Below are 13486 nucleotides of genomic sequence, written 5' to 3' on the forward strand. Positions count from 1 at the left end.
TGCCATTTAGCCATTTTGAGCCTTAAGGTCTTCATCTAAGAAGATTATCCTAGATGACTTCTGTGGAAGGGGAGCAAAAAGCCCCTTTTTGCTGGGGACTTCTGTGGAAGGGGTGTAAGATTGTGTTACCAGATGCCCAAGTTTTTTCTGCCATATGCTGTTGCTTGTATTGTTATTTATTAATAATATCATTTGCACAGTGCTTTGTATCTTAGCCACATCCCAATTTTTATAACACTACATTTTTAAATTGCTGCTCAAAGTTAGAAATAGCTACCCTTGATAATACTAATAGCTCTCACATATTGGGCTCTTGTCTTGGGACTAGGCTCAATGCTGAGGGCATTACGTACATTGATTCATGTGGTTTTCACAACAAGCCTAGGAAGTATGTTTTATTGTTTCTGTTTTACAAAACTGGACTCTCAGTCTAGAGGCAGCTATTAAGTTAAAAAGTTGAGGTTCAAACCTAGGCTATTCCTGATTATCTCGGAGGATAGTTATAACATTAAACGGCTTGTTACTGAAGTGAGAAAATGCTGCATACGCTCCAAACACAGTCTCTCTATAAAAATATTAAGTATATAAAAATAAAATAAAATAAATAGACTTTAAAATAGAATAATGAGATCTTTGTAGTAGAAACTACTATTTAATTATAGATGTAATAAGCATAAATATGTCAGGCAAATTTTTAAGCATAATTTTATGGAAATCTGTCATTATTTTACAGTAAAAGTACAAATACCCAGAGAAGCGTCTTGCTATTTAATGTGACCAAAAGGTAACTGAAACATACAACATTGATCCACTCTGTTTTTGGCAATATAAGGAGAACCAGATAAATTGCATTTGTAATCAGTTATGTAGCAGACACTAAGTTGATTAAAATGGTGATTTGGCAGAAAAACTGGTCCTATGTAGATTGTCATCTAAGAGTGATGGAAATCTTGAACATATTTAGCTCGCAAAATGTGTGACCTAGTCATAATCTTTCTGGGCCTCAACTATAAAATGAAGGCATGAGATAAGCTCATATTTAATATGAATCTCAGAAGTAAAGTTCTCTGATTTAATAATTGTATACTCCAACTTCAAAAATTTATCAAAATTACATTCCTTTATTTACATTTTCTGGTACTGTACAGATATCTTGCATGTCCATCACCATGTCCACTTGAAGTGGGAAAACATTTAACACTCTCATTTTATAATACAAACATGTTGCTATTATTAGATCTAGAAGCAGAAAAATTGAAGAAAGAAAATGCCATAAAAGAGCTTAAAACTTTCTGGAAGTACTTGGAACCAATCCTGAATAATGAGAAACCTGAAACAAATCTCTTTGATGTTGCTAGACTTGAATACACGGTCAAAGCAGCTGATTTTCCTTCTGACTGGTCAGATGGCGAGATAATGGTTAGTACACACATTACTGAGAATGCATGGTTTTAACATGTGACACAATGGTTCTATTTGCTCCATTTATTCATGACATAGATAGTTACTGAGCGCTGATTATAAGGCATTGAGCTAGGTTCTTTTATCGTCAGGATAATGATAATATTGAATGTTCAATGATGGTTATAGTCTGATTCACTAGCTTTTAGTGTGTGAATTAACAACAAATAATAAGATGTAGTAATGACGATCAAAAGGATGGTGATTCTTTTATTTGGTGACACGTGGCTTTGTTTTATAACTCAACAATGTTCTAGGCAGTAATTAGAATTTTCATATATATTAATTTTAAAATAGTAAATTTTATAGTTTGTGAATTCTGTGTCTGACTTTTTATGTTTCAGTTCATGCATTGCTTTTCTAAACCCTTGCTTTTATTCCCCCCAAATGTTTTTTTTTTTTTTTTGAGACAGAGTCTTGCACTGTCACCCAGGCTGGAGTGCAGTGGTGTGATATCACTGCAACCTCTGCCTGCTGGGTTCAAGTGATTCTCCTGCCTCAGCCTCCCATGTAGCTGGGACTACAGGCATATGCCACCATGCCCAGCTAATGTTTGTATTTTTAGTAGAGACGGGGTTTCACCATGTTGGCCAAGCTGGTCTCAAACTCCTGACCTCAGGTGATCCTCCTGCCTCGGTGTTCCAAAGTGCTAGGATTACAGGCATGAGCCACCGTGCCTGGCCCCAAAATCTTACTTTTAATATATTTGGCCTAGAAGGTCTATCCTAATAGGATGACTTGATCTTGGCCCTGTAGTTATCAGGCATTTCCCAAGAGTGGGGTTTCCTGGCCCCTGCTATTGAGGAGCTTGCAGAGAGGTAAGACTAAAACTGAAACAGAGAAGCAGTGGTCAAGGACCCACATATCTAGGGGCTCAGTTATGTGAAACAAACTCTTAAGTTTCCTACTAATTCAGACAAAGAAAAAATGGAATGATTGGAAATGTAGTGAATGACAGATGCATGACGGCTTTTTAACAAAACGGAAGGTCAAGTGACTACTTGTGGAAGATGTTGTGGAAAGTATTCAGGCATCCCTCTGTTACAGAAAATCTCTCAGGTCTCTTTCTGGTTGACCCCTTATCCCAACTAACAGGGGCCTGGGAGTGTTGAATACTCTGCAGGACGATATATTTCAGCATTAATGGAGCTGAAATGAAAGCGAAGTCCTAGGGAAAGACCATATCAAGTGAGTGCTCTGAAAAAGGCTGGGCAAAGTGGAGTGTGGAGGATGGATGGATATCTGCACAGTAACTGTGGGTAGCTGACAAGAAAAAAAAGACACAAAAGCCAACTGTCTGAAAGAAGAGTGAGATCAAAGCCTGGAACTGTTTCTAAAGCCGAGGGTAGGCTATGGGGCACGGACACTTCGGACTCTGAGTGTCCCTGGTTCTATTACCTTGAGATGGATATGCACTTAGAGAAGTAAGTGATAACGCTGAGGAGGGTGGCTAGACTTGAACCCTGAAGGATGGACAGGACTTGAATAAGTAGTAATGGAGAGATCCATTTGAGTTATAAAGACTCTTAACACAAGGCATTAGATGTCACTATGTAGAAACATCACACTTAAGTCTGATATCCTGATGACTCTCAGCCTTGTTCTCTGCATGGAAAATGAAGCTGAATGTAGAAAAGCTGTGATAAAAAGCAGAGTTAGTTCTGGGAAAGACTGGAGACTCCAAACTCCCTTTGTCCTTGCCCCTCCACACCCCTTCATCTAGATAGGTTCAGCTTTCCTGCTTTGTCTTCCACTCTCCTGCCCCTAAACCTGAGCTCAAAGAAGGACCCACTGTCCTGTCCTTTACTATTTCATGTTGCCTTGGGTCGATATATTTCCCTATCCCAGAGATACTGGCATTTCAAGTAACATATGAACATTCCATCCTATTTTCTTGAAATTCTAGATTATACTCAAAATATGACATATATTGGGGGAAGAGGCTATTTCTTTGGGATCCTGAAATTCCACCTCAAATCCAGCTTCTTACTCTGTCTTCCACAGACCAGCTGTTTTCCCAAGCATGTAAAATCTCTGGTTAATAAAACCCACATCCACAAATTTAAATTTTGAAGAAACACCGCTCCTCTCATTTGGGCCAAGTCCTGGCTACATACCCTAGAAAGAACTTGTGTACATTTTTTGTACAACCGGGTATGGGACATCCCAGCCTTATAATTCCTGAACCATAATTCATTCAGAGGAGAATGCTTCTAAGTCAGTCTCAAACCGAGTACCTTTTGCTCCGTCTCTAGCTAGGGCTCCCTACTGTGTGTCTTCTTTACTTTCCAGGCACAGGCTGAATAAAGCTGAAATGCATTCGTCTAAAATTGTGTACATTCCATTGCATCATCAGAACATAGACATGAACACTATGGTATACAATGGCAACTTCAAAGGACCGAGCACCATTTCTAGCACTCTGCTTCCCACTGCAGTGTCCACAATTTCCTATTCATTAGATTTCAATCACTTCCTTTTAAAGAAAGTGGTAGTGGCTATATTTTACTTTAAAAATACAGAATGGAAGAGTTTAAATGGCAACTAAAGGTCAGAAAAATTATTTTATATGGAAAAATATTACCATTCTAGTTATGGTGGAACATTCCTGACTTCAGAAGTGGAACATTAATGTAAAGGGTCTCTAGTTGGGCCATGAAGGTAACTGTCAACAATGAAAACATTCAGGTCTCTACAGAGCCAATTAGGGATGTGTTGCCCAGCTTCCCAGGCTGATCTATTAGTCAATTTGCAGGTATTTACTGAATATCATCTTATACCAGGGCTGTAATCTGGGTCCAACTGTAGTAATCTTTTAAAGCCCATGCATGCCTCTCTAAGATACGGTTTGTGAGTGAAGCATTGAGGATAATGGGGAGGGAACATCTTGAAAATGGTTCAGTCATTAAGTTGGATTCTAGAAGAAAAGGTCATTGAATTTAGTAGATAAAATCAAAGTTCATTTTAAACAAGATCATTTAATAACAATATAAATGATAAATCTACCCCTAATAGAAGCAGATCAAATGCATAGTGTCACACTTTAAGCTATATCTGTAAACTGATAATGTCTTCATATCCAGGATAGGATCCATCCAAGGACCCCTCTTCCCCTTTTATTGGAGGAAAGCATTTGCAACCTTTCCAAACTTTGGCTGCAAGCAAGCAGGCTATATTTCTGTTGAACCAAGGTAACAAAAGCTTTACATCAAATAAATGCCCTTCAAGGCATGCTAACTGTCCCTGGAAGACATCGGCAACATTTCAAGTTAAGACCCTGGTTGCTGAAATAATGTGTTGTCCTTAGCATGTGATTTGCTGTTGGATTTTAAAATGAATTATCTAGATTAAGCTAAGGGATCACTGGGCAAAAGTTTTACTCTATTTCCTAGAAATAAAAACAAAAACAAAAACATATTTCTATGCCAGAATTTGGGCAAGCAATACCAGATTGAAGCTTGACTGAAGAAGCCTCAGCCTTAGTGGGAATGGGAAGTCAGCAAGCAACCAGGTGCACCATAGTGATTGGCAGAGCTGTGCATGTCACTGGACTTCTGCACACAAGGAACCATCTCATACCACCTTACTTCTTGAACTCAGACATAGGATGAGCCTATTTCGTTCTTCTTTGCTTCCAATCAGACAGACCCAGCCATCACATTGCTTTCCTACTTCTGGAAACAAAAGCCCAAGTAATAGAGGTATCTGAGCTACAGTTTGCTTGCCAGCTCATAAAACTTGTGGGTATTATAGAAACAATAGTCTATCAGGATTTCTTAGTGTTTTGCCGTAGAGATAGAACAGGTGAAAGGAAAGAAGTGGAGGTTGGAGGAAAAGAAGAAATACTGATTGCCCAAATACTTGTGTAGATGCAACATATTGGGTAGATGATCCACAAAGCAGAGTCAGTGTTTCCATTGTGCTCCTTGCATAGCCAGGTAAGAAATCATCTATAGCTTGTCACTGGCTGAGGATATTAAAGTTACCTAATGTGTTTTAGGAATTGAGATACTAAGAATATAGGCCACACTGCTGAAATTCATGACTCAGTTGTATTTCTTTTAGTTGAAGCATTAATTAGGCTCTTAAAACATTAGGCAGCCATATGACCCTCCAAAGGAAACAGTCCACATTGTGGTAAACAAAGAAGGACAAGAAAGGTTCAGGAATATAAATGGGGTCACCATGGCTGGGTTCAATGGTTTGGGGATTTAGGGGTTTGCTTTCCTGTATAAAGTTGATCGGCGTAGCTGTTAAAGAGATATAAACCATATATCTGATTCTAACAGTATAAAACTAGTAACCAATTGCCATTAAATCTCTCACTTGTAGCTGAAATTGGGCACTGATATCTTTGAAAATATTGCCTGTCTGATGTATGACGTCCTGGATTGGAAAAGACAGCACCAGCACTATTTGGAAAGTATGCAGCTTATTAATGTTCCACAAGTGGTTAATGAGAAACCTGTATTAGAAGCCATGCCAACTTTGGAGGTAGGCATGGGCTCAATGTCTTTAGTGGGATGAACGATTCACTGCACAACTTTATTTTCATATTTATAAGGCATTTGAAGAAAAAGTTATAAAATACTTACATTAAGGTCATACTGCCTACTGCCATAAAAGATAGCTACACGGTGGGGGCTTTATGGAGCTCCTCAACTACCAGACATTTACAGAGGCAGGGATGGAACCCTCTTGTCAGCACTCAGTACAATGAATAACATCTATGACAGAAAGGATATTGATAAAGTAATTACAATATTTGTTTAGCACCTGGTTGTGTGCTAGCGCTTTGCAAGATGCCGATAATACTATAATGAAAACTCATTCCCTGTCCTCCTCATTGAGGTTAACTTTGGCAGTCAAGTCAACAGTGATTTCAACATAGCATGATGAATGCTGAGAGCAGTCATCTCAGCTTGCGGTAGAAGAAATAAACCTGGTCACCTGATCTGGAGAGGAGCAGAGCAAAGAGAGGGAAGTCAGGAAAATTGAACCAGGATTATCGATGTGGGGAAAGATGAGTATGAAGTGCCTGATGGAAAGCGTGATAGGGGAAAGGGACAGAATGATATTCTCAAGAAAGGGGCAAAGATGTACAAAGATATGGAGGTCAAAGAAAAGCAGTACTATGGCACAAGCCAGGAGTACAGGGTAGTTCAGTGATCCCAGGCTGCATGTGCAAAGTGAAGAACAACAGAAACTAAACCTGGAGAGGCAGGAGCCAGGTCACGAATCTCCTTTGGTGCTAACTTGAGAGTCTGGTTTATATCATGTAGGCAATGGAAGAACTGCTGAAGGATTGGGAGAGGGAAAATGGGATGACTCTGAGTCACCCAGGGGCCAAAAAAAAAAAAACCTGTTTGATGCTCAGTGCCCCATCACCCCATCACTTTCTTCACAATTGCTCAGTGGGTTCTGGTGGGAAAAACTAAATAATGTCTATACCATTACCTTCTTTCCTTCATCAGGCAAAACTCTGTTCCTTTGGTTCTAATATTAGCAGATGATTTTGAGGTGTGAACATAATTATACAACCTCAGAATCCTGTTGGATCTCATCATACCAGCATTTGGTGAGGGCATCTCTCAGCTGGGTATCTCAGTTGTTTCTTTTTAATTATTCTTTTTCTAGGCTCCACAACCTGCTGTACCAACTCCTGGAAAGAAGAAAACACAGTATGAAGAACCACAAGCTCCACCACCAGGCATGTATGAAATCGGCTGCTGAAGGATCAACACTACGAGCTGGCACTTTAAGAGATAATGACTGCCCTCCATATTACTTTCAGCCTCCCTTCACCTACAGTTCCTACATTTATTAGTGCATAGTCATAGTTTGAAATTATGAATGAAATGTTGATGGAAATAATGGAGAACACATCTTAATTGAGCAATGGTTTTTTCTATATTTTACAGTGACTTCAGTCATCACAACTGAAGTAGACATGAGATACTACAATGATTTACTGAATCCGATTCCAGAGGAATTCGTTTCTGTGCCCCTAATACTGCATTGTATGCTAGAACAGGTGGGGATACTCTGAGGCATTTTCTCAGGTTGTATACTTGAGTAAATTATTTCATCTTTCCCGGCTTCTGTTTTTTTTTTACACTATTTTAAAATTATAATACCTAAATGCATTCACCTTTATAAAGATCAGAATATTTCAGATGAAACTAAAGTCTGCTTAAATCTTCAGCTTCAATTCTCTTTTCTTTTGCTATTCTTTGGAGCCATTTATGTAACATTCCCTGAAGTTTTGGTAGAACATATCCTCAGTACTCTGTGTCTGGTGTCATTTTAATGGAAGAGGAAGAGGAAGAGGACATGGGCAAGTTGATGGGGTAGTTAATAGTCTGTATCTTTAAAATTTCTTTCATGCTTGTAGATTTAACTAGATTTTTGTATTTCTGAGACCAATTTTTGTTGTCAGCTTTTTTCTTAATGAATATGTCTTAATAAATATTTTACTGGAGTTTGAAATATGATACAATGTGCTTTACACTATTCACTTAAATATGTTCTAAAATTTCCTCTGTATCTGGTTATGTACCTTTCCTCATGACTGATGTTATTTATTTGTGCCTCCCTTTTCTTGATCATGGTTGTTAAGGGCATAGCTATTGTATTGGTCTTTTCAAAGAACCAGGATTTGGTTTCATTGATCAACATCTTTTTACTTTTTATTTTATTAATCTCTTCATTAATTTCATCTATTTATTTATATATTTTTTATTTATTTAATTATTTTAAGACAAGGTCTCTCTCTGTCCCCTAGGCTGGAGTGCAGTAGCACAATCACAGTTCACAATCTCAAACTCATGGGCTCAATGTTCCTCCCACTTCAGCCTCCTGAGTATCTAGAACAACAGGCATGCACCACCATGCCCAATGCCCAGTACATTTAAAATAATTTTTTTTGTAGAGACAAGGCCTTGCTATGTTGCCCAGTATGGTCTTTAATTCGTGGCCTCAAGCCAACCTCCCACCTAAGCCTCCCAAAGCATTGGGATTACAATCATGAACCATCGTGTCCAGTACATCTCTGTCATTTCCATCTTTCTACTTTCTTTGGATTTATTTTGTATTTCATTTTAATTCAAAGCTTACTTCATTTATTTTTAGTTTTTTTGCTTTATTTAAGGCTACACATTTCTTTTCGAGTGTTTCTTTGTCTGCATCCTGATGCTTTCAGTGTATTCAATTCTAAATCTTTTAATTTATTTACATGTTTAACCCATGAATTATTTTGATTTCCATTATTTACTGATGATTTCTAATTTTTTTTACATTATGATCAGTAGGCATGTTCTGCAAGTTAGCAAGTTAAAATTTCCTGAGGCTTCCTGTGTGACCTCATGTAACATGGTCATCGTGAATGTTCTATGTGTATCTGAAAGAGTTTGTTATTCATACTAGTAGTACATACGTAGCACTTATAGGCACCAGGAACTGTTCTACATACTTTCAATATGTTAACTCATGTAATCCTCAGAACAATCCTATGAAGCAGGAACTGTTTTTATCCCCCATTGTATTAGTCCATTTTCACACTGCTATAAAGATACTACCCCAGACTGGGTGATGTGTAAACAAAGGTTTAATTGACTCACAGTTCTGCATGGCTGGGGAGACCTCAGGAACCTTACAGTCATAGTGGAAGGCAAAGCAGGCACCTTCTTCACAAGGCAGCAGGAAAAAACTACCACATTTTTTTTTTTTTTTTTTTTTTTTTTTTTTGAGACGGAGTCTCGTTCTGTCGCACAGGCTGGAGTGCAGTGGCCCCATCTCGGCTCACTGCAAGCTCCGCCTCCCGGATTCCCGCCATTCTCCTGCCTCAGCCTCCCGAGTAGCTGGGACTACAGGCGCCGCCACCTCGCCCGGCTAGTTTTTTGTATTTTTTTAGTAGAGACGGGGTTTCACCGTGTTAGCCAGGATGGTCTCGATCTCCTGACCTCATGATCCACCCGTCTCGGCCTCCCAAAGTGCTGGAAAACTACCACTTTTAAAACCATCAGGTCTCATGAGAATTCCATCATTATCATAAGAACAGCATGGGGGAAACCACCCCCATGCTCCAATCACCTCCCTCCCTCGACACGTGGGGGAGGGATGAGGTTTAGGTGGAGACATGGTTTCAAACCATATCACCTATCTTACAGATAAGGAAACGGAGGCACAAAACGTTTTTCATTCAAATACTAAGCAGAAATGACTTAAAACCTAGTGAATCTGCACAGAAAAGTATTTGGATGGGATTTCTGCATTGTCGTCTTCCTTTTAATGTGGCTGCTAAGAAGTCCGATGTCAATCTGATACTTTTTTCTTTGCAGATAATCTTTATTTTTCTTTCTAGCAGTTGTTAGGGTTTTCTCTTTATAATTGATAAGAGAAGACTATGTCGAGGTATGATTTTATCAAACTTGTCGTTATGGTGTAAGGGAATTATAATCTGATTTCCAGTCACATTCTTTGTGAAATAAAAATTCCTTACACTGTCCCATAAAGGTCCTAAAAATAGAGTTCTGAGATGTACCTGTCATCTCACCTCCTGCCCACCACCACACACACACACAATTTGTCATCTACATAGGCCTCTGGTTCTTCCTCAGATATGTTACTTAATTCCACCTTAACCTTTTACTCTAACTTCTCTACCTAGAAAGCTTTCTCTCTTTCTGGAGAGTCTCCAGTGGAAGTGTCATTCCTTAGAGAGGCCTTCTCTGACCACCTGATCTAAAGAGCCCTCTCCCCTACACAACACACAGCACTCTCTACCACATCGCCTTGTTTTATTTTCTTATCAACAGCTTTTCTTTTTGCAATATATTGATCAGCTATTTTTTCTTACCTTCACCATCCTCCTACTAGAATGTAAACTCCACACAAGCAGTAACAATGTAGTCTTGTTCATTGCTGTGTGCGCGGCACACAATAACCATACCTAACCCATAGTAGACACTAAATACATATTTGTTAAATTGAGAAGATTCTGAGAAAGTCTTCTATCTTCAAGTATCATTTTTACTATCAATTTACCTTAATTATTATTGAATGGATGTTGGAGCTTCAGGGTTTTCTTCTTTGTCTTTTAAGTTTTCTTTCAATTTTTTGCCCTTGGGAATTCCAGCTTACCCTCCTACTAATGCTTTCTTCAGGAAGTCCAATCTGCTATTGAAGTTTTGTTTGGCAGTAATGTTTTTAATTTGTAAATTCTCTATTTTTTTTTTAAATCGACTATTGTTTCAGTTCATGGATGTGACACATTTTTTTTCTGTTAATACGTAAAAGGTTTATTTTGAAGTCCTTTTCAGACTCTATCATCTCTATTACCTCCCATATGCATTTTTCTGGTTTTTGACTGCCTTAGTTTTCTGACCAATTAGATAACTACACTAATATTTGCCTATAATTGCTCCATGAAGTTTTTAGAATACCAGTAGTTTTATTATATCAATAAATGCATAAAAGTACAAAAGCCCTGTAGAGCTTGCAGTATCATTATTTTATTTATCTTAGCCTTTCTTGTTTTATTCTACTAAACTTAAAGCAACATTTATTAAGCATCTACTATGTTCCAGGTACCAAAGGAGGCAGTTAATGACCTCAGTGCCTCACAAAAAGAAGTCACTCAGTAGATCCATGTTGAATGAACTAAGGCTTAATAATAATAAAAGGATGAAAAACCTGAAATATAGGAATGATGGGATGACATTTTACAGGATGGGATGTTAGATTTGAACATTTCAGAGAAGAAACAGTTTTGAGTCATCTTTTATGATTGAAGTGGGTCCAAGAAATGATCAGAGGATAGAAAGTGGAAACAGTGAGTGACTCTTCTGACAGTAGGGTGTTTCTAGGTAAAGAATAGGATGCAGTTTTGTTATTCTAGAGCAGTAGTTCTCAACAGGAGGTGATTTTGTTCCCAGAGGACATTTGGCTATGTCTGGAGATATTTTTGGTTGTCACATCTGGAAGGGTGCTACTTGCATAAAATGGGTAGACACCAGGGACATTGCTAAACATCCTATAGTGCACAGGACAGCCCCCTACAACAAGTAATTATCTAGGCCAAAATGTCATTAATGCCAACGCTGAGGAAACTTGTAGAGGGATATGAAATCATAGAGGATGATTATAGGATATAGGGTAAAGGGAAAAGCTGTAAATTAGGTGCCTAACTTGATAATGTTTCAACCTCTTTTACTTGTTTACCATGTAAAATTGAACAAGGCAAATGCTTAATCTTTCTAGACCTCACTTTCCCCACATAAAGGAGACACTATTCCATTTGCTGATCTCATAATCTAATAACTTTTCTATTTTTGAAGAAAGAATGAGGATCTGGCCTGAACCCCAGTTTCTCTCACTCAATATCCTTGAGCTTTGGCCAGTCACCCTAGTTTTCTCCTCTATACAATGGAAAATAATATCTGCCCCCACAAGATTGTTATGAGGCTTAAATGCTCACATGCGAAGATGTGTAGTACCTGGCTTGTGGTAGACACTCAGTAAATACTGAATGAATCCAAAGTTGTGTGAGCACTCTTCCCACTGCTTTAAGATAAAGAGTAAATATTAAGAAAAAGTATGTTATTATTCTATTTGAATAGAATCTTCATGAAATATTTTCATCAAAAGTTTATTGTTTACCATTTTTATGTTATCTATTTTAATACAAATATTAAATTTGTATCTACCTTAATGCATGGATTGCAAACACTTTTCCTTTTATTTGGTGGTCACTGACAGTTTCCTGCCATTTTGTGTCAGCAGTGGTACTTAGGTCATAGAAATGGACTGGTTCTTACTAAGCAATGGGAATGAAGCAATGAGCAGCGAGTATCACTAAAGAGCGGACCCTTATACCAATTCCTCTCATTGTTGATTTCAACAGGTTGTGGCAACTGAAGAAGATCTTGTCCCACCCAGTCTGCGGGAGCCATCCCCCAGAGCAGACGGGCTAGACCACAGAATCGCAGCTCACATTGTGTCCCTTCTGCCCTCACTCTGTCTCTCAGAGAGGGAGAAAAAGGTCAGATAGTCTGAGATAACAGAGTCTTCATGCTTTGGAAAAGCGTAGATTCTCTCTTTAAATCAATACTATTTCAATTTGCATAGAATCTTCAGGAAATATTTTTATCTGAAGAAGAAAGTGAAAGCAAAGCAGTGCCCAAAGGCCCCCTCCTACTGAACTATCATGATGCACACGCCCACAAGAAGTACACACTGAAGGTAATGATAATCAGGTTAGCCAAAGAAAACCAATGTGGGAAAGTGTGTGTGTAACTATTCAGTTGAAAGAAGCTAATTAGATAACTTCATCAACACTAATTAAAATGTAATGTACAAAATAGATACTTGTGTACAAAGTAGGACCTGGAAAATGAACCTGGATACAGGGAAAAATGATGTCAGCCTAGGAAATTTGTCAGATTATTGAGGTTTAATTAACAACTCAATTAATTGTTACCACCACTAAATGTGCATTAAAACCTTATAATTATTTGCTTTAAATATCTGCTGCTATGAAAAACTAGTAGAAGCCAGAAAAGGATCTCTAAAGAGAGAGATGAATATATATGAGACTTTGGCAGTTTGTCACTGTGAATGAAGAATCAGTCCTTTTTGTGCACAGGAACTCCCGGCAACATAGGAACTAGCTTTTTGACCTTCAGCAAAATCCCAAAAGTTTGTCTTTCCCAATTACCATTGATTTCCTCTGTTCCCAAATAATGAGAGTGAAGGTATCATGTTTAGCCTTTTCCATATGCATAAGGCACTTGACAGCTTACTTTAATGTCTTCTGTCATGTTGCTCTTTTTCATCAGGACCAAAAGAATTTTGATCCAGTTCAAATTGAGCAGGAGATGCAGTCCAAGTTGCCACTGTGGGAATTTCTTCAATTCCCTCTACCCCCACCATGGAACAACACTAAACGTCTAGCTATGATTCATGAGCTTATGCACTTTTGTACGAGTGGTAAGTCCATTGTTTTGTCTTAGCTTCAACTCAGTTT

The 13486-nt window shown here is 38.3% G+C and overlaps 1 protein-coding gene across 8 annotated transcripts in view; it reads left to right on the forward strand.

Moving 5' to 3' along the window:
* Window positions 1-13486, forward strand: part of SPAG17 (sperm associated antigen 17) — a 241103-nt gene that overhangs the window by 92241 nt on the left and 135376 nt on the right. For 6 of the 8 annotated variants that reach the window (XM_073008447.1, XM_007977401.3, XM_073008444.1 and 3 more), the window contains exons 7-13: window positions 1238-1419; window positions 5794-5955; window positions 7099-7171; window positions 7383-7495; window positions 12365-12502; window positions 12589-12702; window positions 13299-13449. In XM_073008447.1, coding sequence (XP_072864548.1) covers window positions 1238-1419; window positions 5794-5955; window positions 7099-7171; window positions 7383-7495; window positions 12365-12502; window positions 12589-12702; window positions 13299-13449 — 933 coding nt within the window. The remainder of the gene's footprint in view (window positions 1-1237; window positions 1420-5793; window positions 5956-7098; window positions 7172-7382; window positions 7496-12364; window positions 12503-12588; window positions 12703-13298; window positions 13450-13486) is intronic. The other 2 variants (XM_007977399.3, XM_007977400.3) reach the window with 2 other exon arrangements.

The sequence above is a fragment of the Chlorocebus sabaeus genome, chromosome 20 (assembly GCF_047675955.1).
Source record: "Chlorocebus sabaeus isolate Y175 chromosome 20, mChlSab1.0.hap1, whole genome shotgun sequence".
NCBI classification, from domain to species: domain Eukaryota; kingdom Metazoa; phylum Chordata; class Mammalia; order Primates; family Cercopithecidae; genus Chlorocebus; species Chlorocebus sabaeus.